Here is a 27,847-nt window from a genome sequence, read left to right on the forward strand (position 1 = left end):
GAGGGGCATAAATATCTTTTTAGAATGTTGTTGTTCCTGCCAGGGTGTTTACGTTTTCATGTCTCTCCAGCGGCCAGCGGGCGAGTAGATGGTAAGATGTTACCAACAGCTTCCTACCGTTTTCACTCTGCGTCCTCTGCGTCAGTGAGTGTCTGGGTGCCAGCATTTGCAGTCACAGATAGCAAGGACCTTTGATCAGAGCTGCCAGGAGAGTACATTGCCAGGTTTTTATTGCTAGAAATTACTTTTATTAGAGATGATTTGTGTCAGCTGATACTACAGATCTGTTTCACTGCAAGTCAGCACGGCCAGCTTCATCAATAGAGTTCCTCCATTTTCCTGAGCACATGGAGGGCTGCCTTCCCCAGCCAGGGAGCATGCCTTTCCCCCAGCACTACCCACAACGAAGGCAGCATTGCCTCCAGGATTCCCTACCTCTTCCTTCCAGTTCTGGGTTACCTTCCCATATTTCCTCGGAAAATCTTTTGAACTTTGTCTATCGCTATTTTGCTATAATAGAATCATCTGCTTGTCTGTCATCCCAGTAAGCGCGAGGATTGTGTTCTTGTATCTTCAGCACTTCCAAGCTTGTTATCTGGAACAGAAAGAATAAATTAAAAAATTAATAACAAAAGTAACATTTAGTGAAAATTCATATTTCAGAAAATTGCATAAGATTATTAAACATGAGCTCATTTGCTGTTTTCATATTCTGGGGACGTATTGGCATCTATTGGGATAAACAAGACCAACCCACTACAGTCATGAGAGTACTAGCTAGTCAACAAGATCCCATACACATCTTTACTACTATGGTCCTTGGCTTTTAATCATATTATTGTTGCATTCATAGAAAGGAAAGAGCAGGGAAAATACCCACTGCAGTTGGGGGTTTCCAGTATGGAGTGACTATGAGGGCAAGTCTGAGATCCTTTTCCTTGGATAAGCTACCTCAGGGGTTTCCCCACCAGAGAGGACTTAGATTCTGGGAAATAGTGTGTTTTCAAGTAATATAAACAATACATCTGGAATCTGATCCCTTCTTCTCTTCCTGTCCCTCTCCTTTTCCATCACCTCCTTCTTATCATCTGATTCACTGATAAGAACGCAAGACCACGAAGACTTGCATGAAGAAGTATTTATAGATCTTCAAACCAAGCAAAACTATATTAAGAACAAAGAGGGGAAATATTCTGAAATTCAGGATATGTTCATTTAACAAAAATGAAACTAAATCTAAATGCTATGAGCTACTTGAAGATATTTAAGAGCAAATCAGACCCTTGGAGTCACACTGACATTTTTCTCAAATTACATTCAGAGTTAAGCTACTATTATTAACAAAATAAAGTAGTTCATTTCTTAAGAGATGTAATGTATATTTAATTTTATTATCGGTAAATGTTTTAAAACAAATATTCTAAAGTGAAGTTGTCACAGGCTAGTTGAATAATATAACATTTTGGACAACATAGCTATGTAAATACACAAAACATATGAAAGTAAAAATACCCACTGCCCTGGAAAATGCTGTTGACTCTTTGCCTCTTAGACGTGTGGGTACGACCTAATACACAGAGGTTTTGTGTAGCTCATGATGGAGCTCTTGCTTACCATGCACAGTCTGTAGGTCTGGTCTCCTGCCTGGAAAAACAGAAAAAAGAGAAGGCTACAGGGATATTTTGGTTGGATTTGCTTTTAGGAATTTTGTTGCTATATTGTAGTTTTCCTGCTACTTTTCTCCATTTATATGTATTCTTGTAAATAAGCAACCACTCTACCACTGAGCTATATCCCAAGCCCTATTCTTCCAAATAGTTTTTATTATACTAATCATTTCAAAATGTAAACACATGAAAAAAGAAGCTGATCATGGTGATACACCTTTAATTCCAGCGTTCCAGAGGTAGAGGCAAGTGAATCTCTGTGAATCCAAGGCCATCTGGTTTACCTGTTAAGTTACAGGCCAGCCAAGGTATACAATGAGACCTTGTCTTTAAAAAATTAAAAATAACTGTAAGGAGAGATGGTTCAGCAATTAAGAATGTGTACTGCTCTTGCAGAGGACCATTTTGGGTGGCTCACAACCAGCTGTAATTTCAGCTCCAGGGATCCAAAGCCCTCTTCTTGTCTCTCTGGGCACTTGTAGTCATGTGCACATGCCTACATACAGATATACACATACACACACACATATATATAAAAGATAACTAAGCACATGCTAGCTTCAAAATGAAGGAGGCAACCAACCATCCTACCCAGCTATGAATCACAACCACCAGCATTGCATTATAACCTCCTTAGACCCTTACCCTGAACATTGCTTCTCAGTCAATAGAACCCATTGTGGAAGAAGTCACAGGTACTTTGCAAAAGATATGCGTTTTGCAAGGGAGTTTCAGTGTAGTCATTTCCTAAGCTTTATTGTGATAGCTGTCATGAGAAAACGTTTTCCCAAAGTTGTGCTGTGTTTAAATATTCAAAATAAACTGTTTGGTGGCAGACTCCAGAAGTTTGAACCAGCCATGCTAATTAAGCCGTGCTGAACCAGATTTTCTTCTTGCCTCTTGCAGTTTTTCTCTACCAGAAATGGAACTTGCAGGCAGCCCCACAGTACACCTTGGCAGTAGCCAACAGCTCTCCAGTTGGACCTAAGGCCCATGCAACAAGAGTAAAATCATGCCTAGTACCGGTAACCTACTCAACAGCCCAAAGCTAATGACATCATGGATCTTGGAGGAGAGCCTACAATCACTGCTTTACTAAACCAGAATAGTCCTAACTACATTCTAAATATTTTTCTTATACCCACAGATAAGTGCAGTCCTCACGCCTCATCAAGGAAACTTCCTTTTGCCACAGATATGACAATTATAGAAAACCACAACCAATCAAATGAGCCCAATGGATACACCTACAAAACACTTCCATACCTAAGGCTAAGGGAACATTGCAGAAGAACTGCCAGAAAAGTTGTAAGAGCCAGAGGATCAAAAAGTTTGCTTTGAGACTGTGTCTCCTAGTAATGTAGAAGCTAGTCTCATAAAATTTCATCAACATGACTGTCTAAACATGACCTGAACAAGGATATCAATAAACATGCCAAAGTAGACAGAGACCTCAACCCTACATAAAGAATTACAAGCAATTCTGGGAGAAGGAGAAACAGTCTTCCTCAGGGAAGAGCAAACCAATTAGTTATAAAATAACAAATGGTCAGCCTCAAAAACTTACACACATGTATCATTATACAGTTACTTGTCTGTAGACTGAGAAGGCTATATTTAGGAATACGTATGCATCTAACAAGAATTAATAACAAAAGAGGCCGTGAAGCTGAAAGAAATCAAGGAGAGGTATATGGGAGGGTTTGAAAAGAAGAAAGGGAAGAGAGAAATGATGTAATTTATGTTAGAATCTCAAAAAAGAGATAATGAATGACAATAATTAGTAATTCTTTTTAAAGAAACTGAAAAGCAGGGGCATCCACTATGATATTATTATGCTTAAAGTTTATATACTTGTTGTATGTATTATTTATTGTATCAAAGTTTGTGATTAAAAATAAGTTTAAATGTTTTAATGTACATATCTTCTAACCCGGCAGTTCTATACTAATACTCATAGTGGATGAAATGAGAAGTATTCATGTTATTATTTGTAATAAAAATGAAGACAACAAATATCAAGAGGACTAAATTAATGAATATATAGAGAAGAATTAACTGAAAAAAATCAAGTTTTAAAATGTGTATATCATGCTAAACGTGGAGAAAGCAATCAGCCATGGGTTTAACTGACTCTAGTTCTGCCTCTTTAGTTTCACTCTTTCCTGGTAAGAACTTGGATTCCAGGAAGGTCAGGACTGACTGATAAACATCTTTATGACAAGAAACTGAAACTACTCTCATGCTACTGCAAACCTAGTAAACTGCCTCCTGATGAGGTCACGCTCTGAATGAGGTGGCAGCTGGCGTTGGGACAGCACTGTGAGCGACTGTCGCCACCTGGAGAACTAGGCAAGTTCCCCTGAAGCCGCTATAGAGTCAGGGCTGGGCTACAATCAATAGGGCACCAGCCTCACCGCCTCTGCCCCATCTCAGCTCCTGCTTTGCTTCCTTTTTCTATAAAATCTCACCGTTTCTATCAGCTTTTTAAAGGCCACCATTTGTTCTTCCCACTTCTAGGCACAGTGAGATCTCTTTCTCTGCTGTTCACCAATGCTTGTTTCTTTGATTGGCATACTGGTCAAGGGTTAGTTGATTGGAACCCTCAGAACTGGGCCTTTTGCCCTAAACCTCCTAAAGAAAAACAAATAGTCTTTATTAGTCTTTATTTATAACAGAAGAAAGTGTGTATGCATGTTTGTATGCTAAAATTTGCATACAATACCTCAAAGTGAAGATATTGCCCTTCAGTTACCTGAGGTATAAAAATGAGAGACTTACCATGTGCTCTGTCCTATTGTTGGGGTTTTGAAGTTCTTTTAGCTGCACATGACTTACTTAAATTAGATGGATAAATGGGTAAATGATTAGAAAAAACATAGAAGAATAGAGGGAAAGATGAAGAGAAATAGGAGAAAGAAAAGAGAAAGAATTAGAAAAAGAGGTAGAGGAGAAAGGGTAAGAGGTAGAGAGGAGGAGGGAACTGGAGAGGGAGAAGAGATATATTTCTTCCTTGTTGCTGTTGCCTCAGAATAAGACTGGCAATAAGCTCTCCACCAATAGGAACTTCCTTCAGTACTCATCACTAGTTGATAGGCTAATGACCATCTATTTTTGGTTTAGACCCTCTATGCTTTATTGATATGACAAGGCAACTTGGAAAAGAAAAATATTTAGTTGGTGTCCTTCTCGAGCCAGGGTTTCACTGCAGGGTGCCCAGGCCTTGATGTGTGCTGGTTTTGAAGACATGAAGCTCAGGTGAGGGTTGGGAGTGGGAGTCTGCAGGATCCCAATTCCACAGAGAGTGCTGGGGAGGAGGGGGCAAGGGGAGGTAGCTATCTCCAATACAGCTCTTTAAGTAATACAGCCCTTTGAGTGACAGCTCTTCCAGTGATGCAGCTCTCTTTATTGGGGCGGGGAATAAGGGCTATAGAAACCTTGGGGATGCGGGTAGGAAATTTTGGGTGAGTGAACATTATTGACTGGGCTGAGATGCTGTGACTGCTTTATTTGCATGGAGAGGAATTCCAGGTGCTAGGCTACATGACTACCTCAAAAATTGTGAGGGTGGGAGTCGCAAGACTACATGCTCCAGGGCATGTGCGCACAGAACAGGGAGGGAGAGATCCTTATTCTTGCCAGTCACAAGTTGAGATTTTTGGGTTTAGATACATCTTGATCTCACTCTATATTCAGGCTGGTTTCCCCAGTAACACAGTCTATGTGCCCCACAAGTTTGGGCTTGCTTAGAGAGTTAGTCCATTGTCATCAGAGTGATGAACATGGTGACAGGCATAGTGCTGGAGAAGTATCACAGAACTACATCCTGAACTCCAGGCAGCAGGCAGAGGGGCGGGGGGCAGAGATAATGGGCCTGGCGTGGGCTTTTGAAACATCAAAGCCCACTCCCAGTGACATGCTTCTTCCAAAAAAGCCACACCTGCTGGAGCAGGGCAATATCTCCTCCAACAAGAATACACCTAATCCTTCCCTAACAGTTCCACTAGCTGAGGACCAAGCATTCAAACATAGAGCCTATGAGGGTAATTCTCATTCAAACCATCACATCATAAAAAGTCACTTGCTAAACCAAGAAACAGAAAAAAGAAAAATCCAGGCAATGGTGATGCACCCCTTTAATCCTAGCACCAAAGGCAGAGGCAAGCAGATCTCTGAGTTTAAGGCTATCCTAGTCTACAGATTGAGTTTCAGGACAGCCAGCTACAAAGAGAAACCTTGTCTCTAAAGAAGAGGAAAAAGAAGAAGAGGGGGAGGAGGAAGAACAGCTAACAAAAACAAAAACACTCATGGACAAATGAAAATATAGGAAAATTTTGGTGGAACTGGGGAGATGGTGCAGTGATTAAGAGTACTTGCTATAGTAAGCAGAGAGGCAGAGGCAGGTAGGTCTCCAACCTGATCTGCAAAGGTAGTCCAGGACAGCCAGGGCTACACAAAGAAATCCTGTCTAAAAAAAATAAAACCACTTGGTGCTCTTGCAGAGGACCTGGGTTCAGTTCTCAGAACCCACATGGTGGTTCATAACCATCTGTAACCCCAGTTCCATGGGATCTGATGCCCTTTTCTAGTCTCTAAGGGCACTGCATACTCATGGTACACAAAAGTATAGGTAAACAAAACATGTATACTCATAAAATTAAAATAAATAAATCTTTTTAAAATAAATAATATTTTGCAATAAAAAGAATGTAATTTTTTAATCCATAAATAAAGATGAAATTAAGACATTCACAGGAAAAATGATCATTAAGTTGGGAAAAACAAACCAGACTCAGAAAGATAAATATTGTGATTTCTCTTATATTAAGAATTAATATTTACATTTATAAAAAGTTTAAAAGGGGAACTATGAGAGAGGGAAAAGGTGTAAAGTGCAAGGAAATGAGAACAAGAGAGGGTAATGGGATATTTATGACATGAAAGCTGAAGGGATAAGTATTTGTGAGAAATAACGTGTAGTGAAAGTTTTTGGTTTCTTCAAAAGCACAAAAATAATGTTTTTGTTTGATTCTTGGTTGTGAGGTGTGGGGCTGCTTCAGACTGTCTACAGTAACTAACTATGATTTGCCTCATATTCTATCATTGGTTTGATTTTTTCAATTGCAGATAGAATATGCAAGTATATGACATTTGGAATTCTGGGGGCATCTGGGAGGGTATATGCTGGTTGTTGTGAAAGGGGCTGTGTTGATTGCTGCTCCTCCTGATGTTGCTGCTGTTGTTGTTGGTTGCTGTTGATTACAATTTGCTACAGTTTTTCAAAAGGTCATAAGCAAAGAAATGAAATTCTGTTGGGGAAAAAAAAAGTCAGCTCTGCCTGCCTCAAAGAAGCCAATGCCCCTAATCAGCAGGAAGTAGTCTAGTGATGATGACCCCTTTGACCTCTACTCTTCTTATTCTCCAATCTAGTGCTGAGGGTTTGGAAGGATGGAATAAAGGTGGAGAAGGATTCTAATAAAAGATCCCAATAAAGTAGCCAAAAAGTAGTGCCAGACATAAGGCTAAGCAGAATGAGAACTCTGGTTTAAAATGCCATAGAGGAAACCACAGAGAAAAAAAGAATAAATATTTTGTTTCAAGACTTCAGCAAAAGGTTTATTGTGATTGCTGCCATTAGGATATCCCCTGCTTTGCTTCCAGGGAGGAATTTTCTTCCTATATTCTGTCTCAAAAAAGGCTGGGAGAATGGCTGAGCAATTGGAAAAATTGCAAAAGAAAAGGGAAGAACGCTAGAAACTGAAATGGGAAAACCAGAAGGGCCACTCTACTCTCTCATTTCTGAAAGGGTTGCAGAGTTGGCTATGCAACTGGGAAAATTTCAGGTAGAAGTGGAAGCACTTGAAAATCAAGTACCCTGGAAAAGGGAGAAATAAAAAGCTTAGACCCAGTGAGCAGGAGTTTCACCTAGGAGAAAGGAGGGAAACAAACTGCACAAAACAGATCTCAGCCCTGCCCAGGACCATACACTTTTGGTTTCTAGTCCCCACAGTCCATGTGCAGGACGAGGAACTCGGCAGGTGGCCAAGAAGAGGAGGAGACCCGGAAGGGAGACAGGGTCAAAGAAAAGCTGAAACAGACCATTTTGAAAGAAAGAGTTAATACTGAACCAAGTCTGCCATCAAAGATAGAGGAGGGGCAGCCTGGAATTACTAAATCACCGTTGGTTTTCACAGTAATTGTACAGCACATGCCTGCTAATGGTGCTGATCATGAATATGACAAAATAGGGTGGTGTCCTATAGAAATGATACATCTGAGGCTTTCTAAAGAGGCTATGATTTTTCTATGGTATGCATTCACCTTATGTAAAACAAATCAAAAATTTTGTTTACAAATTCTAATTTTTTATTTAGAATTAGTAAAATTCTAAAAATGCAAAATAGAATTATTCCCCAAAATTGGAAGGGGGTGGTAAGAGCTGTGCTAGAAGCTGGTCAGCAGTTACAGTGGTTAACGTGGTGGAGGGAAGAAGTCACAAATACTAAACTAAACAAGGGAACAGAGCAAAGGGAATGGATATCGTCAAACATCAGTTGCCTGGTGAAGGGTATTTTTTTTATCTACAAGAACAGATTTGATTTAATGATGCCACTATAGAATTTAGTGGTTTTAAGAGCCTGGAACAAAGTTGAGGATTCCTGGAAAGGTCCACCTCATTTACTAAGATTATACAAGGATCTGGGGAAGCCTTCACTGACCTTTTATAAAGACTGGTCTCACCTGTGAACAAAGGCTGCATCAGACCCTAATGCAAGGCAGGTGTTGATAGAGACCCTTGTGTTTGGGAATTCAAATGCTGGATATAAAAAATTTATTAAACCATTAAAAATGCAAGCATCACCAGTGGATAAGTGGATATTGATTCTCACAAAATCACACTACTATCATAGGACAAGCTATTGCTTGTCTCTGATATCAAAATACCCAGTGCCTCAATTGTGAGAAATCCATTCATTTACAAAGAGACCATGACCAAGCTGCTAAAGTCTCAGATCTCAAAATTCCCAGTGTGTTAACTGTGAGAAATACAGGACTTTCCACTAAAACAGTGAATGCACCTTTTCTAGGAGCAATGGTTGTTAACACTATTTTTACAAAACTGTGTTTGTTTCTTGGTTTCGCTCTTAACCCAACTATCACACAAATAATTGAGACTCCATTATATTATTTCAACAAGCTCCACAACACAAGGACTGAGCAATTTTAACTCTGTTCTTAGCCCTCTAAGCTAATTTGGCTTCCCTCCAGCATGCCTGCCCGAGATACTTGCACTTTGTAGATTTCCTTGCTGAGCTCTCTCTTGGTTCCTTCTGGAAATCTGCCCATGGCTGAATCTCCTACTTCCTCCTCTAACTCCCCTCCCCTGGCTGGCAAGAAGTCCAGCCCTATTCTCTCCCCTGCTCAGGGCATATCAGGGGACAATTGGGGAACAGTGTTTACACAATATTGAAACAGGGGATTCTCAGAACAAGAACTGCAATCGGATATGGGGGTGAGGGTACAGAAGTCAGCATTTGAATTACACAATAACCTTATGCCTACAAATGGTTTTCCTAAATATTAAACAGAAAGAACACCTAGGCTTCCTGGAGTCCACAGGCATTGTGGCAAGGGATATCACTGAAACAATGAATATAGGTCCAAGAGCGCTATCCAAGGCAGTTTCTTGCTATTGGAAAATGAAGTGGGAGACCCTGGCAGCTTGAGTCCCTGCAGCAAAAAAAAAAAAAAAAAATACAAGCCATTTCTTTCTTGTCAGCCAAGAAATAGCACGCAGTCAGAAAAACAGCAACTAAGTATTGCCAATCTCATGCAATAAAGTGCTACTGTAGGCAGTGCTGCTCTAGACTTGGCAGTTTATAACTCTCTAACAGTATCCCCAAAAAGTCAATGTTGCAAAATAACCACTGGAATTTATGGTCCTTTCCCTCCAGAAACAGTGGGGATGATAGGGAAAGAGCAGGTTGACCTCCCAAGGACTCATTGTGCATCCAGGAATAACGGATGGAGATTTTAAAGGAGAAATGAAAACTATGGCCTATGTAAAAAATACATTCAAATTAATTCAGGTGATATGACAGTTCAGATGCTACTGTTTCCCTGTATTAAAGGCAAAGCTACGCCAGTAGAAAGAACAGGAGGGTTTAAAAGTATGGGGGAAAATGTGTTCTAGCAAACAGTGGTTAATGATCAGAGACCAAAATTAAAATTGCAATTAAATATTGTTGAGATAGAAGTTTTGGTGGATACAGGAGCTGGTGTAACTATCATTTCTCCCCAAATCTTGAAATTTGGAATGGCCACTTCAAAAGGTTTATACACAGTTTTTAGGAATTGGAAGGCTATCTCAAATAAAACAAAGTATGTGATGAGTTAAATGTGTAGGACCGAAAGGTCAAACAGGAAAGTCAAGACCTTATGTGGCTGACATACCCTAACTTTATAGGGAAGGAATCTTGTACAGCAGTGGAGTACTCAGTTTAATATTCCTGCAATTCCAGAGACAGTTCAGGATGAAGTTAGGGGGGAAATGGTAGCTGTCCCTGGAGAAGGTATTCATATGTGTCATCAAAAACAATCACAGTTGTGCCAATTGTCTAAACACAAGACATTATAGGGATTGAGCTTCCAAAGGAAGGCCATTGCTGAAATACCAATGGCTTTATCCTTAAAATGGTTGCCTGTAAATGACAGGCCTGTATAAGTAGATAAATGGCCCTTAACTAAGAAAAAATTACAAGCACTTGAGCAGCTGGTACAAGAGCAGCTAGAGACTCAATATATAGAAGAGTCTACCCACAATGAAGTTTTCCTGTATTTGTTATAAAAAAGAAATCAAGAAAATGGAGGGTATTAACAGAGTTAAGGACAGTGAATAGAGTAATTCAACCAATGGGTCCTTTACAGCCTGGAATTCCTTCACCTTCTTTATTACCTAGGTCATGACCTAAGATAGTAATTGATTTAAAAGATTGCTTTTTCACAATCCCCTTGCATAAGCAAGACAGGGAAGGGTTTGCTTTCATAGTATATATATATATATATATAATAATGATTCTCCACAGGGAATGTTAAATAGTCTAACTTTATGTCAATATATATAATATTATACATATGTATAATAATATTTACATCAATATGTCAATATTATAACTATGTATAATAATGATTTTCCACAGGGAATGTTAAATAGTCCAACTTTATGCTAAGATTTTGTGAAACAACTGCTAGAAATACTTTGCAGGCAATTTCCTCAATCCGTTACTTACCATTACATAGATGATATTTTGTTGACTGATTCTGATGCAGATACTTTGGAGAAAATGTTTAAGGAAACACAAATAATTCTGCCATGCTGGGGGTTACAGATTGATCCTGAAAAAATACGGAGAGGAGATTCTGTTAGCTATTTGGATTATAAAATAAAGTCTATTAAAAAATTCAACCACAAAAATATAGAAATCCATAGAGATCCAATTCTTAATGATTTTCAGAAATTAAGGCATGATATTAGCTGGCTAAGGCCTACCAGAGGTTCAGACTTACACAGTCCAAGATGCAGCAGAGAAAGAGTTAACCCTGGTAGAACAGAGATTGTGAGATGCTTATATTGATCAGTTAGATCCCAGGCTTGTGTTTTGGTTATTTTGCTGTCAACTCATTCTCCTACTAGACTCATTATGCAAAGGAAGGCAGTATTATAGGATGGACTTTGATAGCATATAAACAAAGTAAAAAAAAATTAAATACTTAGAAAGGTTTGTGATTTAATCATAAAAGGTAGAATAAGACTATGTCAATTGTCTGGAATAGACTCAGCTGAAATAATAGTGCCTTTTACTAATGCTGAGATTATGTCATTATGGGTAATTAATGAAGATTAGCAAAGAGCTTGTAATAACTATTTGGGAGAAATTAACAACAAATATCCTAAAAGCATCTTTGGTTTACAAAAAGAGCTAATTGGATTTTCCTACATATTGTTACAGGAACATCAATTCCTGAAGCACTTACATTCTATACTGATGCAAATAAGTTGGGAATGGCAGGCTGTAAGTCGGGCAAAATAAAGTAGTTCAAAGGCCACATACTTTGGTTCAAAACTTAGAGTTGTATGCAATTCTTATGGTATTATTGGATTTTCCTGAATCTCTTAATATAATTACTGACTCTGAATATGCAGAAATAGTTTTTACTGCTGAATTTATTCCTGATAATTCAGAATTGACCTTGTTAATTATGCAACTACAACAGACAACCAAAAATAGAAACTCTCTATCATATATCACCCATATTCGGTCTCATTCAGGCTTGCCAGGTCTACTAGCACAGGAAATGAGGAAATTAACCAATTATTAATAGGAAATGTGTTAGCAGCCTCAAATTTTCATGAAAAACACCATGTTAAGAGTAAAGTTTTAAAGAAAACCATTTCTATCACTTGGCAACAAGCCAAGGACATTATAAGAAAACGTCTTACTTGTTCTTTGTATAGCAAACTCCATTACTCACCAGAAATAACCCTACGGGTATCAAAAGAAATAAAATCTGGTAGGTGAGTGTTTCACTTTGCAGAATTTGGAAAACTAAAGTGTGTACACCACACTATGAATACATATTCAGGGTTTCAATGGACAACTGCTTTGAGCTATGAACAGGCTGATTCTATAATTACACATTTATTGGAAGTAATGTCTATTATGGGGGTACCTGCACAAATTAAGACTGATAATGTCCTTGTACACATCTCCAGTAAGATGGAACAATTCTTTGCATGGTATACAGGACACATTCCTACAGGACAAGCAGTTGTAGAAAGATCTAACCCTACTTTAAAAGAAATTCTTCTAAAACAAAGAGACACACCCAGATAGACTACATAATGTTTTGTTAACTCTAAACTCTTTGAATGCTAATGAAAAAGAAACAACAGCAACTGAGAGACACTGGGTCATAGAAAAATTGTGGAATTAAATCAACCTATATATTAAAAGGATATGTTAACATCAGAATGGAAACAGGCAATAGTTTTGAGTTGGGAACATTGTTTTTCTTGTTTCCACAGGAAATGAAGAGCTGTGGATATCATCAAAACTTATAAAGATTAGAATTGAGAAGATGTCTCTTGAAAACCTTGACCACTGATATGAAGAGCTTTTAGTTCACTGAAAATGTCTCTGTTCATAATTTCTCACTAAACACAGTATATTCAATGACTTAAAATAGAAAAGGGAAAATGTAATGAGAATTTTTGGGTTTCTTTAAAAACACAGAAATGTTATGGGAGGAGTGGGATATGGTCTGCTTCCGATGGTCCCCATTAGGTGACTATGATTTGCCTTGTGCTCACTCAGGGGCGTGATTTTGCCAGCTGCAGATAGGATCTGCAAGAATGACACTTGGAATTCTGGGGACTCTTGAGAGGATGTATAAATGTGAGAACTCTGAGAGGGCTGCAGTGCTTGCTGCTTCTGCTGCTGCCACCATCATGACCGTTGCTGGTTGGCATTGTTTGTGGTGGGGTTTGTGGCTTTTCAAGTGGTCATACACAGAGAGAGAGTGAGAGAGAAATTGGATACCCTGTTGGCAAAAATCAACCCTGCCCCACGTAGCTCAATGCCCCTAATCAGCAGGAAATAGTCTAACAATAAACAATGTTCCCTTTCCCTTCTATTCTCCTTTCTCTTCTACCTAGAGTTGGGGAGTTTGAAGGATGGAATAAGGGTGGAGAAAGGTGGTAGAGAAAAGAATTCAATAAATATCCAGAAAGTCTGGCTATATTAAGGGGATCAAGAAAAAGTGAGGAAGAAGACCTGGGAGACAAAATAGAAAGTCATAATGATATGGTACATATCCAAGAAAATTTCATTTATTTGCACACTAACCAAAAAGTTAAATAAGATGAATAAATATTACATAAGAGAAGAAAGGAAATTAAACAAAGTACAGAACTTTGAATAAGAACAAGAGGACTGAGGGGACTGGGAGGCAGCCATGCCCTGTTAGACCCAATGACATGGCCACAGAGGGTGGCTTTTGCACACATTGCATGGATCATCTTGTTGTCACATTTCTAGTCCTCTGTGTCATCATTAATGGCAGTGGCTAATTAATTGTAGGTTATCGTGCTGATGATATTGGCAGAGTGATAATTATTTCCCCTAGGGAAATGAGAATCCTAGAATCCCTTACCTGTCTCCTCGAAAATACTGCTTTTTTGTTTGTTTTTGTTTTGGGTTGTTTGTTTGTTTGGTTGGTTGGTTGGTTGGTTGGCTTGGTTTTTGGTTTTTCAAGACAGAGTGTCTCTGTGTAGCCTTTGTTGTCCTGGTCTCACTTTGCAGACCAGGCTGGCCTCAAACTCACAGAAAACCACCTAACTCTGACTCCCCCAGGTGCTGGAATTAAAGGTATGCATCACTTCACCTGGTAAGATGCTTTTCTTTATACCTCCAGCTCCACTAAAAAAGCTATTGACAAGACTGGGTGGAAAGGGCCATTGTGGATAAAAGATCTGTGTCTATTTCTGGTTTGAAACACTACTAAAACCCACCAATCCTTGGGCTTGACTTGAAATCTCACCAATCTCCACCCTGAAAATCTCTGCCTGGAAAACTTTGACCCCCAAGAAACCCTATAAAAAGCTTGTCTCCTGTTCAATTTACTGCTGCTTCTTGCCTGATCAGAGGCAGCCACCCTCTTGTGTCTTTCTCAATAAATCTCTTGTGTGAGGTCTGTTATGCAGTATGACTTTATGGTATTCCTTGGCTCACAACCACCAGGATATCATTCCCAGCAGAGCTGTTATATCTGCACTGGGGAAACCTTTCCCCTCAGAGCTGTAACATGTGCATTGGGGAGTTCTCCTCAGAGCTGTAACACTTGCATTGGGGAAGACTTTCCCTTCAGAACTATAACACTTACAATCATAGCAAAGAGTCCCACAGTGAAGAGCTCCCTCCAGATAATAGACAAAGAGTTGTGGAGTGTTGCAGTAACTGCATGGCCTCTTTAGCCAGCTGCCTAGGTTCACATCTCAGGCTCTGGGCTTCTAGAAATACTTTCCAGAACAGTTTTTCCTCTGTGGCCTTTATTTCTTTATCTTAAATGGAAGCTAGTACTAGTGCCCAAGTCTTGGAACATAAAGTACCATGGAAATAAGCCTTCATAAGCATTTCCCTTACCTAATTTCTCAGCTCCTATCAACATCCTTTCCTAGTTAGCTATTAGTTTTGATCATGTAAATCAAGGGGAGAGTCTATCTAGTCCAGAAGCTCTTGCTCATAGGGTATCCCTGGAAATAAGGTTACCAGGGATTCTGACTTTATCACAAGAAACAAGTGTATTCTACGACAGCTCCTCAGTAGCCAGGTGTCCTCAATAGTGTCTGAGAAATGGAAGACTGGGATCTTGAGTGTTGGCTCTGTCACTTATTGGCTTGTCACTTTCAGCAGGTTGCTTGACATCTCTGAAACTGTTTCTTCTACTGTAAAAAGGGGATAATATTAACTAATTTGGAGGGCTGTCATGAGAACCATCTATTCAAGATTAGTTAGTAAAATGGCTGGGTTATAGAAAACACACAAAAGGTGGTAAGTGTTGAAATGATAGACAGTGTCATCATGGAAATTATACCCTAGAGCCTTGCAGTATCTAGTAGATGGCTGAAACTTTCATAATCAGAAAAGGAGTAAATGAATGCAAGAATGTGTAGAATTAATAATAAGGAAAAATAAAGTGACCATTCCATTAAATACAGAAAATAGGTGAGGGCAAAGATTCAAAACAAGATATAAATTTGAGAGATTTGAGAAAAAGCTAAGTATGGCAGGTTGCCAGAACAGTAAGAATGTGAGACAGTTAGTTTGTGAATAAATAAGGCACAGACAGAAGCTTCTGATAGGAAAGATACAGTGCTGTAAAGGGAACGAGACAAAAATTGGGGGAGAGTACAGGGAGAACACTGAGAAGAGCATTTACTTCTTCAGAGAGAAAAAGGATGTCACTATGGAGAGGAGCAGATGTGTCTAGCATTTGTTATAGCATTAATGGGAGTGACAGGGACAAGCTGTGTTTAAATAGCAAAGAAATAATAGACAGCTGTTAACGCAAGATGGACACTCTAATAGGAAGATGATAAAAGATATTATTGTATTTTTTTTTTTTGTTTTTAAGCCCCAAAACAAGAAAACTGGCAGAATATTTTTATCCTATCACCGTGTATGTTCATGAGACTGAGGCTTCACATCTGTATGGAAAGCCATCATGTATCTAGTACAATAGGAAAAAAAGAAGAAGATACAAAAGCTATTTCATTGGTGTCTCTGTGGTTGGGATCACTTAACACACAAGAGAGATTTCCTCATGTGTGCTGACTCTGGAGTCAGATCACCTATGCTAAGAATACATGCTCCAGAGGAGAAAATAGCCCTGCTTAGATATATTTGGCATTAAAAAATTGTCAAAAGAATATATTTACTAATTGTTCCTAGATGAAAAGGTGACCTATTTAAAAGTGTTATGGTGTTCAGGACAAAACAGTAGCTGAAGAAGTCTTATCGAAGTACCAAAAATAAATTAATTACCCTGTTATTTTATGTTAGCTTTCTTAGCCCTCAACCAGGAAATTAAAGGTGCCAGAACAAGCACCTTCCCATTTTCCACCACATTCTGGGATTTCTCATGACCATTAAACAATATCTAACCACCAGCTTTCAGAGGAGGATCACTCCAACCTCTGATGAGGTGAGTAGCATAGGATCCTAAGCCCTGCTCCTTCTCCAGCTGATGCAGCTCCCAGGGGAGAGTCACCCCAATGCCTGATGAGTTGAGGAGTTATGGAGCCTGAGCTCCACTCCTTCTCTTCTTCTTCTTTCTTCTCTTCTTCTTCATTGCTTCTTCTGATGAAAGAGTCACAGCAGGCAGTAAATCTCTTAAAAGAGATTTATTGGAGGAACAAACCCAGGAGAGGAGGGATGAATCCAGGAGTGGCTATCTCTGCTCCCAGGAGAAGGTAGAAGTCTGGTCACATTTCTGCCTTGAGGGTTTACAAAGTCCACAAAGAGTCCAAAACTTACAAAGAGTCTACTGTGAAGGCAGTAGGCTGAAGCAGGAAAGGTTGTCATCATGGACAGCTCCCATGGCAGCAATAGGTATTCTGAAACGGAAAGGTGTTAGCTCCCGCTGAGGCGCTGACAGGAGAGGCCATTTTGTCTCCCTTCTCCACAGTCCCAGGGCAGGAAGGAGGCTGCCACTGCTGCAGCAATGAAAGCTGTACTCCCTTCCCCGTGTGATGGACTATATTCCCTCAAATGAGAAGCTACAATTAACCTGTCCTTTATCTTGCTTCTTACTGTGTGTTTTGGTCATAACAAGAATTAGGAACCCCACAACTGTTGCAATCATATGATCTTTTTGAGTCAATCCCATGCTTTTTGGTTTTCAACAAGAACCAGGAAAATGAAATTTAGATTTTTCTACTTTTTATGTCCATGTAGATAATAAATTGTCACTCATTGTAGCTTTAGTGGAGGTATAAGCCATGCCTTGTCCTTGCCTTGCTGTTTATGGGTGTGCCAGAGTCACTCTGTCTTCATTTCTGGTTCTTACCACACTATGTTTATTCATTTAGTGTGCTTTAAGAGAACACTACAAACTTAATGGTTAAAAAATAATAGAAATTTACCTCTCAGAGTTATAGAGCCTAATCCAAGATGAAGCAGATTCCATGATTTAGTGAGGGCCGGTTTCTCACTCACACCCAGTGGCATCTTGCAGATGATGAAAGAATCTGGCAAGGTCTAAGAGTCTCTTTTGTAAGGATACTAATGCCAATTACAGGAGTCCTTCCCACAGGACGTAGTTCCCTTTCAACGGCCTGACTACTAAACACGTCTTGGGTGGTACAGTTGTCACATGAGGTTGTGACAACTGGAGCAGCTGTGAGCAGCAGTTACGAGCACTTGCTGCTTTTGCAGAGGACCTGGGTTCCTTTCCCAGCTCCTGCCTCAGAGGGATCACATACAATGGCAATCGAGCTCCAGATAATCTAACACCCTTCTTTGCCTCTAAGGGCACCTGCGTGCATGCGGTATAAACTCATATACACATAAGTGAAAGTCTAAAAATGAATATTTTAAAAATTTTCTAAAAAGGCAGAGGGAAGTCTGTAGAGTGATGGGAATGTGTGTGTATTGATTGAGACTATCAAAATATACCAAACTACATGCTTAAAATCTGAGCTTTTCATTATATGTAAACTGTATCTCAAAATTTATATGTATGTGTTCGTTCATGCTTGTATGTGCGTGTGCGTGCGTACATGTATATGGAAGCCAGATATCAACATCTTGTGTCACCTTATTTTTTTTTGAGACAGTCCCTCTTAATGGCATGCTATACTGATTAAACAATGTGGCTAGCAAGCAATCCTTATGAATTTGCCCAAGCACTGGGATTACAAGCAAGTACCTGATTTTTTGCAATATGTCTTCAGGTACAAAACATGCGTCCTCATGCTTGCACTGCCAGCACTTTGCAAAACGAGCTTCCTCCCAGGCCCATTCTGCTGTGTGTTACCAAAAGAAAAAAAAGAAATAAAACACGATACTTAAGTATGGAGTGGGTTGAAATGAGAGGAGAGAAAAGGGATAATATACCCAAAAGAGTCACAGGGATGAAACAATGTCATTGTACTGCCTAGTGACAGAGATGAACAGATGGTAAACTATTTAACCTGTTAACATATCTCTTCTACATCCTCTACTTCACTCATAACCATCATTATCAACAGTGGCTAATTGGCTGTCTGTGGGCAGAGGCCCCAGAGTCCTGGCAGGGTTAATGAGCATGTATTCCTATGGGATGAGAGTTCAGGGATCCTTCTCTTGGTGCCTTTTTCTGCCTGCAGTCCAACCAAATGATGGCAACTTTCTGGATGATGGTAGTGGGATATGGTGCATCCAGAACTACTGGAGTCAGTCTCCTCTGGTTCAAGTGTCAGCTCAGCTTATATTGTTCTGACTAAATTACTTAAGCTGTCTGTGTTTCCATTACTTCACCTGACAGCAAAGACAAAGTATGGTGCTCATACCCAGATAACGCCACTGATGCAGAGTGCTTTGGGAATTTCAGAATGGCATTCCCACTCACTGAGCCCTAAAACCAGGGCTTTCAAATGACCACAAGCCAGCAACTTGCTCTCACTTTTCATGGTGTGAAGATCAGCTGGAAGCCCCATTCAGGCCAGAGGCTTCTCATCATGGGGAAGCCTTGGCTGCCAAGGCATAAGAAGACTCTCACCTGACCATGTAAGTCCTGGGATTTTCTTCTATAGTCCAACAAAATCCCGTGTCTTAAAGAGTGAAGCCACAGGTGGCACACATTGTAATGTCCTGAACAAATCATTTAACCTGGCTGTTTCTGGTCATCTGCAAACAAAGGTTGAATACAGTCATTGTGTCTGGGTTACACAGTTGAAGCAGAGTGCTTGAGTACCTGATGTCAAACAGGGCTCAGAATCCAGGCCTGGCCTTCTTGGCTGTGCAGTGTTGGCCAAGTTGTTTCAACCCTCTGCTCCTCTGTAAAGGGGGAATGATGCTAATGAGCATTCTAGGAATGTAGCATGGGGCTGGATGTGTAGGAACTTCTCAGCAGACGGTGACAGAGCTGTGATGCGAACAGCATCAAGGGCGTATATGGCGACCCATTCCCTGTTCCTTCCAGGACATGGCGAGGTCCTTGGTGCTCAGTTAACAAACAACAGACAAACAAAAGCCAGGCAGTGCTGGTGCATGCTTTTAATCCCAGCACTTGGAAGGCAGAGGCAGGGGCAGATAGATCTCTGTAAATTCAAGGCCAGCCTGGTCTACAGAGCAAGTTCCAGGACATCCAGGGCTACACAGAGAAACTCTGTTTTAAGAAACAACAACAACCAAAAAAAGAAGGAAGGAAGGAAGGAAGGAAGGAAGGAAATGAAGGAAGAGAAGGAAAATGAGCACATCCATGAAAATAGAAATAACTGGAAGACAGTCACGTAATATTTGAATTTTGGTGGTGTCTCAGAATTAGAAGATCAAGCAACAGGGGAATGGTTTGAAACACAGCACACATGCACACTCTCTCTCTCTCTCTCTCTCTCTCTCTCTCTCACACACACACACACACACACACACACACACACACTCACGAGAACAAAGAATGATGAATATTGAAGAGCTTGAAAATAATAAACCCAAAGTGACTCAGAGAGAAAGAAAGCCAGGGACACAGAAAGCACAGTATTGAGGAGTTCACAGCTAAGAAACTATTGGATTGCTTTTTAGTAACACAAGAATGTAGCACTATAAGACAGCATGAGAGAACTTATTGTAAATAATAAGAGTGATTGCCTCTAAAGGGGTAGAAAGTGAGTGTGATCACGAGAGGTGTGTGAATGACTTTTAAGACTTAAACAGCCTTTTGCAGAAATTATTAACAATAAAGCACTTAAAATTTAGGTTTGAAAGGGCTCTTACCTCAGAGAGGAAATAAAAGAAAAGGAGGAGAGGAGACAGAGTTAAGCTGGAGGAGGAAGGATGGCACAGAACTTCCAAACACACAAGAGAGGACCTGTGAGGAGACAAACCCACCAATCCCCTCTGCAGGCCTCACCCATCAGCCTGTCGGGACTCTGCCTCTCAGCTGTCACAGTGGTTGTCACTGCCTGCCACCTCCAAGGTGGGCTTCCGTGCCCAAGATCTCATCTCTTTCACAAAAGTAGCATCACTCCTCCAGGGTGCAACACTGTTCTCTACTGCCCTGCTCTCCCCCACTCAGTAACTTTCTTCATGGCTTTCAGTTCTGGGATCCTGTGAGGATGTTCAGTATCCTGTTGGGTTTCAGATTCACTCACCTTTTCAGCCTATGAGCTCGGACACATGGTCTGTTCACATTGTCCAATATTCAAACCAGATCCCTTAGCTCAATGACTTAGCTACTACAAAAAGTGGAAAGGGACAGGAAAGCTGAACATAGCATGTGAATTCTGACTGGATCCTATGCAAAATACCGTACTCTATAAAGGGCATTGTTGGGACATCAACAAAGTAGGAGTATGGACTGAATATTAGAAATCTGGCAAAGTCTTTACTCCTAAACTCAGGGTAAACAGATTTCTGAGTTCAAAGATAGCCTGGTCTACAGAGTGAGATCTAAATCAGCCAGAAACTCTGTCTTGAAAAACCAAAAAAGAGGTAGGAGAGAGATCAGAATACAAGTGAATAAAAATACTGACATTTGATTACTATCACTGAGGATTCAGTGATACAGGATTCATTGGAACTAACTTGCAACCTGATTGTAAATTTAAACTTAGCACAAAATAAAGTATTTTAATTTTAATATGAAAAAAATAATCAAGAATTAAGAGAAACCAGAACTATGTTTGGATGCGCAAATTACGCATAATGATAATGAGACAAGAGGCTCTCAAGCTCACAGCTCGTCAGGGCTATATAGTCAAAGTGAAAATACCAATGCAATGTAATAGTCTCAAAAAAGAGAGAGGGAGAAAACAATGTATTTAAGTTACTAAATTTTATTTTATGTGAAAGGAAAAGTAAAATGCCCCTACTTCAGCTTTCCATTTCTAAACCTCTATTTTTTTTTTTTTTTTTGAAAAGTGACCTCATTACAGAGGCCAGGCTGCCTCATGCTCACAGTCTCTTCTCCCTGAGCCAGCCCAGTGCTGGGATTCTATGTCCTTAAGAAACTGTGTCATTACAGAATTAGACAATAATTATTTTATTGTTTTCTGTGTTTATCTTGGCTTCTTCCATATTTGTAAGATAAAACATTAAGGACAGGGCTTTTCAAATGAAGAGAAGGCATTTGCTTTTAGTTTAGTAAGTCATAAAGATTATTTTTAAAAAGTAAGCAAGCTCTGTACTCATACCACCTTGAATGTTCCTATTGTTTCTGAAAAGAATAAAATGAGCCAATTGGTCTCTGGGAATTGAGTCATTTAATAGGGGAAAATTTCAACCATGGGACAGATATCAGTGTCTGAGTAAATCTCCTGAAAAACTGTACCAGAAAAAGAATATGAGCAGTCAACAAATCCATGTCCACACTTAGAAAATGAGATCAATTCTAGACTAATGTTTACCATCAAGTCATTAATCCAACCACACAGATTCTCATAGCTGCTGATACCCATAAAGAACAAAATCAGTAGTTGTAATGTTAAGATCATAAATGGTGCTCAATAAATGTTTGTTTAAACAATGAAAATTAAGTGATTAATGAACTTATGTTTTTCATCAGTGTCTTTTGTCCTCAGCTGAGAAGTCAGAAGTACCAGTGTGAGAGTCCACCCATTTTCCGGGACATTTCTGATTTCTTCTCAGTTACTAGAAAACTTTGACCAGAAGGAATAGAGGAAAGGAGGAAGAAAGCTTGGAGAATAGAGGAAGAAGAGAAACATCCACCTCACATGTTTTGATAAGTACACAGGCTGAGCTTTTACAAAATAAACAGAAATACATTGTCTGACATCCTCATCCCTCCAAGCAGACACAGAAGGCATGGTCAACCAGAGCACCCCAGTGGGCTTCCTCCTGCTGGGCTTCTCTGAACACCCACACCTGGAAAAGATTCTCTTCGTGGTTGTCTTGTGTTCCTACCTCCTCACCGTCCTAGGAAACACACTCATCCTCCTGCTGTCCACACTGGACCCCAGGCTCCACTCTCCCATGTACTTCTTCCTCTCTAACCTCTCCTTCCTGGACCTCTGCTTCACCACAACCTGTGTCCCCCAGATGCTGGTCAACCTCTGGGGTCCCACAAAGACCATCAGCTTCCTGGGATGCTCTGTCCAGCTCTTCATCTTCATGTCCCTGGGGTCAACAGAGTGCATCCTGCTGACAGTGATGGCCTTTGACCGCTATGTGGCTGTCTGCCAGCCCCTGCACTATGCCACCATCATCCACCCTCGCCTATGCAGGCAGTTGGCAGCTGTATCCTGGGCTATAGGTTTGGTCCAATCCATAGTCCAGACACCTCCCACCCTCCGCCTGCCCTTCTGTCCCCATAGACAGATAGATGACTTTTTGTGTGAAGTCCCATCTCTAATTCGATTATCCTGTGGGGACACCACCTATAATGAGATCCAGATGGCTGTTGCTAGTATTTTCATTGTGGTTGTGCCACTGAGCCTCATCCTTGTCTCTTATGGTGCCATTGCCAGGGCAGTGCTGAGGATAAGCTCTGCCAAGGGGCGCAGGAAAGCTTTTGGGACCTGCTCCTCCCACCTCATTGTGGTCACCCTCTTCTACAGCTCAGTCATTGCTGTCTATCTGCAGCCCAAAAACCCCTATGCCCAAGAGAGGGGCAAGTTCTTAGGTCTCTTCTATGCAGTGGGCACTCCAGCACTCAACCCTCTTGTATACACCCTGAGGAACAAGGAGGTAAAGAGGGCCTTCAGGAGGCTGTTGAGAAAGGATGGGGACTCTGAGGAGAGCTGAGGGAGAAATAATTAGTGCACTTTCCAAAGTAAAGTGAATTTAAGCCTTTGTGAAAAAATTGAACTCCCAAGTCTACTTACTCTTTTATACCTATCTAAGCTATAACAGTAGACCTAGTGAGTAATAAGTTACAGTTATATAGGTTATATAGGCAGAAGAGAAGAAAGAAGAGTGCTAGAAGTTTCTTCAAAATGAAGCATTCTTGTCTGGACTGATCAAGGAGGTTCATCAGGCTCAAGAAACTTAGAAGAGAAAAATCTTACAAAATTCAGGAAGCTCATGATTTCTCTTTGAGATGACATAACCAGTACACAACTGGAAGAGAGAAACCTCTCCAGAGATCTAGCTGCAAGCAAGTTATACACCAGGCCCCAGTAAGACACTTATATGTGTCCTCATCTAAGCTTACTTGAGGCTTTTCAGTGATACAGCTGTGGCCGTAACACATCACTCATTCTTTTGTAAGTCACTGCGATAAACTCATTAGTTGACCAAGCTGGAATGGAATGATTTACTTATTATTTTTTGTAATTTAATTCCAACTTGAATGGAATAATTTATGTGGCCTATATTTGGTGTCCTATCTAGGAAGAGTTCACATTTATTGTCTTTTGTCTATGGAAGAGGGAGAGGGAGACAGAAAGGGAGATGAAGACAGAGACAGAGAGACAGAAGAAGTATCTTTAATTCATATTTTAAAATGGTTAATATTTATGTTTTTTCCACTCAGTTTTTAAATGGCTTCATTTGTTTATAAATTCTCAATGCCTGTGTCCATTTTTCCTAGATGTCTGTACCATTACTCTATACTTCATTATAGGATTGGGGATGTTGTTGTTTGTTTTTAGTTTTGTTTTGTTTTGTTTTGTTTCAAGACAGGGTCTCACTATGTAGCTTTGGCTATCCTGTAACTCACTTTGTAGACCAAGCTGGCCTTGAATTCACAGAGATCCACCTGCCTCTGCCTCCCATGTGCTGGAGTTAAAGGCGTGTGCCACTTCAACACAAAGACATAACCCACAGGATTTGGAGTTTCCACCATTGTATAACTAGAAAGAAGCCAGAGATACCCCCCCCTTCCGTCTGTTCCTACATGGGATTCTTTCCAAAGTCAAGCCAGGGACAGAGTTATTCAGGAGAACCAAATGACCTCACTGGTGACCTTGGAAAAAGTTCTTCTTGAAACTGACATCCATGCCTCCTGATTAAGAATCATAGGGATACTCTTGTTCTGGGTCATAACTCCTCCTACTCCTCCTCCTCATGTTTTCTAAAATAAAGAAAGAAAAGTGATGAAGTGTTTCAGTTCCAGGAATTTTGGTGAGTTACAGAGATGGAACAAGTAGCACAGAAATCTGTGAACCTCCTATTCTAGTCCAATATCCCAGATGAAGTCAACCCACCCGGCAGGTCTTCCCTAGAGAAAAGCCTTCTTCCTGTCCAGGAATAAAGGTTCATGAAAGAATTTGTCAAAGAGATTTGGCAAGGAATATACTCTAGAACTGCAAACTAAAGTCAATATAAAGTCTACTGTGAGGACTGGAGAGATGGTCAGCAGTTAAGGGCACTGGATATTCTTGCAGAGAATCCAAGTTCAGTTCGCAGCACCCATCAGTGACTTAAAACTGTGTCCAGGAGACTGAACTACTTCTTCTGGCTTCCGTAGGTATCAGGGACCCACATACTGCATATTTACATATGCAGCCAATGGCTCATAAACATAAAATAAGAACAAATAAATTTGAAACAATCTAATGATTGATGTTTCTTTTAAAACCTACCATGAATTATTTCTTTAAGATTTACTTCGTTTTTACCTATGAATATTTGTCTCTGTGTAAGTATGCTCAGGAGTGTGCAAATGCATACAGAGGCCAAAAGGCTTTGGATCCCTAGGCCTAGAATTACAGGCCATTGTGGTCTACCGTGCATGCACACTAGAATCCAAACTCCAGTCCTTGGCAAGAGCAGCAAGTGCTCCTGAGCAGTGAACCATTTCCCAGAGCCTCTGAATCTTATTTACTGAGTGTAGTTAACATTCAGTAGGGGGGAAGCAGAGGACTTGGGGCGTACCTCATGGGAGAACACTTGCCTGGAGTGCGTGAGTCTCCAAGTCCAATTCGCAGTACTGGAAGAAAAAAATGCTCTAAAGAGGTGGTTCGGCTGCTCTTATAGAAGATCCAGCACCCATATAAGAAGACTCACAACCCAGGTCCAGGGAATCTGACACCTGTGGCCTCTGTAAGCATCTGTACATGCACATACCTACTTGTATAAACACATACATGTAATTAAAAATAATAAAAATAAATATTTTTCTGAAATTCAATGGAAACAGAATAGCTGTACGAGAAGCTTAGAAAATCTCCCTAGAAATCATAAATACATCTAAAATAAATAAAACTCATTATTTCAAGATACTGGAAATAAAATCGTACAATAAATTCCACTTATTCAAAATTCCAAAAAAAGAAAATGTACTGAACTTGAGAAAGAACAGTGTAGGTCTGAGACATGTTAGTCTGGAACAAACCTCCATGGATAGCATGAACCAAGGTTACTCAAATGGGCCACGGGGCCAGAATCCCGGGAAGGGTGGAACTGCAGCCTTGTTTTGAGCAACCGACTGCCAAGTCAGCCGGAAATGCAACAGCAAGTTCTAACGCACAAGGCAGTGAAGGCCTGAGGCCAATTCAGCAAGCTCTGGTGTCTGGAAAGGGCAATAAAAAACCAAAACTAACTTTACTGAACCTGAGAAAGAACATGTCAGCCTGAGACACGTCAGTCTAGAGCTGGGCTCAACGTGCCTCCACGGAGGCTATTTATCTTGCTGAAGACAGGGATAGAAAATAAAGCCAGTGTAGATTTATAAGCTGCCTGGACTTGGAAAACATCTCCCGAGCGACACGTAAATCTGCCGGAAAGAGTGGGGTCTGAGATTCTGCAAACTCAGACTGGCTCTCAGACCTTCCTAGTTGTTTATTGCTGAGGGGTTGTTGGGTTTGATAATCTCCAGGCTTTCGGTTTTGTCTTCTATCCGCTCCAAATAAAAGCGGTTTCACCCTAGCAGAACTCCTGACCCCCATCGCCCATCGCAATAACCTTGTTTCATGCCATCCATGGAGACCAGCTCTAGGCTAACGTCTCAGACTGACATGTTCTTTCTCAGGTTCAGTTTAAGCACAAAATCTCCAACCAACTGCTGGCTGACCAAAATTAGCTTTCTTTTGCCTGGGGAAATACATAGGAAGCTCACCTCAAAAAAAAAAAAAAAAAAAAAAAAAAAACTTGGATCTATTATGGTGGTTCATATCTGTAAGAGACCCTGAATCTAAAGAAATAAAGTTTAGGTGTAGCCCAGTGATACACAGAACACATCTTAGCATGCTTGAGGTCCTACACTCAGTTTCCAATAATAAAAATATAAAATAGGGCTGGAGAGATGACTCAGAGGTTAAGAGCATTGGCTGCTCTTCCGGAGGTCCTGAGTTCAATTCCCAGCAACCACCTGGTGGCTCACAGTCATTTATAGTAAGATCTGGTGCCCTCTTCTGGCCCTGGCCTGCATACATGCAGGCAGGATGCCATATAATAAATAAATAAATAAATCTTAAAATATATATACATATAAAATAATTTTTAAAAGCTGAGTTATTCCTAAGTAGAGACATCAACAGCTACACACAGCAAAGAAAATAAATATTGCCCACAAGAGATTTATATTAATTATATTATATTATATTATATTATATTATATTATATATTATACTGTGTGTGAGAGAGAGAGAGATTAGACATAAAGGAGCGCTGTTGGAAGAAAAGATGTCAAGCAGTGAATATGCATTTGTTCAAATGAGTAAATATATATTATATTACACATAATATGTATTCCACAGCAATATATATTATTTACATAATATATGTAACATAATATATATTTTCCAAAGCAATTATCAAGTTAACAAAAAAAAAAAAAGATTGAAACACAGAGCTAGCCAAGTTTGCTCTGTGTGTTCTGCCAAGATCCCCGGTCATGTGAAGATTCAACCTACCTATGAGCCAGCACGTAGGGTGGCCTGCACCTTCCTAGCCTTCCCTGCCTGGGGATAGGCATGGCCTGAAGAACCTGTCAGGGCGCCAGAGTTGGAACGTGAAGAACCTTGCATGCATAGTGGTGGCTGCTGAGTCCTCCGCCGGGCTCTGCTGGAGCCCGGAGCTGACCTTGCCTTGGGGTTGGACCCGGAAGACTCCAGGGAACTGATGGCTACAGGGTCACCCTCGCTGCTTTCAGTGAGGGTTCACCCATGTGACCTTTCCCGAGTGGTGGTCTGGAACCACAGCCTGAGCATGATGCAGCCCGGGTGGCTCAACTTTCAAGGTGAGCCACAGTTCTTCCAGCCTCTGCGTCAACAGCTCCCGACGTCACCGTTGGCTCTTTTGGGACGCAAGGAAAAACGACAGACTCCTGGTTAACCAAACTGAGTTATCTGTGCCATCTCTCAATGTTGACGGGCAGCATGCCTCTGCCAACATCACACTGCCAGTATAAACGCTGAAAGAGCTGTTGCCTTCAGGTTGTGCGAAGCCTCCTCAGCCCTGAGAACTACAGGAGAATGGACATTGTCTGGTCACTCTAAGGTGATTTGGGAAGTTCCCAAC

General features: G+C 40.5%; 1 protein-coding gene and 1 long non-coding RNA gene across 3 annotated transcripts; one reads left to right on the forward strand and one right to left on the reverse strand.

The window, feature by feature from the left end:
- Window positions 1-128: 128 nt before the first annotated feature.
- On the reverse strand, window positions 129-27,565 carry LOC132648273 (uncharacterized). Of its 2 annotated transcripts, XR_009586636.1 has the most exons (6): window positions 27,241-27,565; window positions 18,987-19,114; window positions 18,156-18,252; window positions 10,958-11,063; window positions 1,615-1,644; window positions 129-595 (listed from the first exon to the last, which is right to left on the reverse strand). It is a non-coding gene; the product is annotated as an uncharacterized LOC132648273 (long non-coding RNA). The 2 variants fall into 2 exon arrangements; XR_009586635.1 differs by lacking the exons at window positions 18,156-18,252; window positions 18,987-19,114.
- Window positions 21,975-24,432, forward strand: LOC110563050 (olfactory receptor 2H2-like). The gene has a single exon (XM_060368967.1). The coding sequence runs from the start codon at window positions 22,250-22,252 to the stop codon at window positions 23,186-23,188; it is 939 nt and encodes a 312-aa protein (XP_060224950.1). The 5' UTR covers window positions 21,975-22,249; the 3' UTR covers window positions 23,189-24,432.
- Window positions 27,566-27,847: the final 282 nt, after the last annotated feature.

Source organism: Meriones unguiculatus, chromosome 16 (genome assembly GCF_030254825.1).
Source record: "Meriones unguiculatus strain TT.TT164.6M chromosome 16, Bangor_MerUng_6.1, whole genome shotgun sequence".
Taxonomy (NCBI): Eukaryota; Metazoa; Chordata; class Mammalia; order Rodentia; family Muridae; genus Meriones; species Meriones unguiculatus.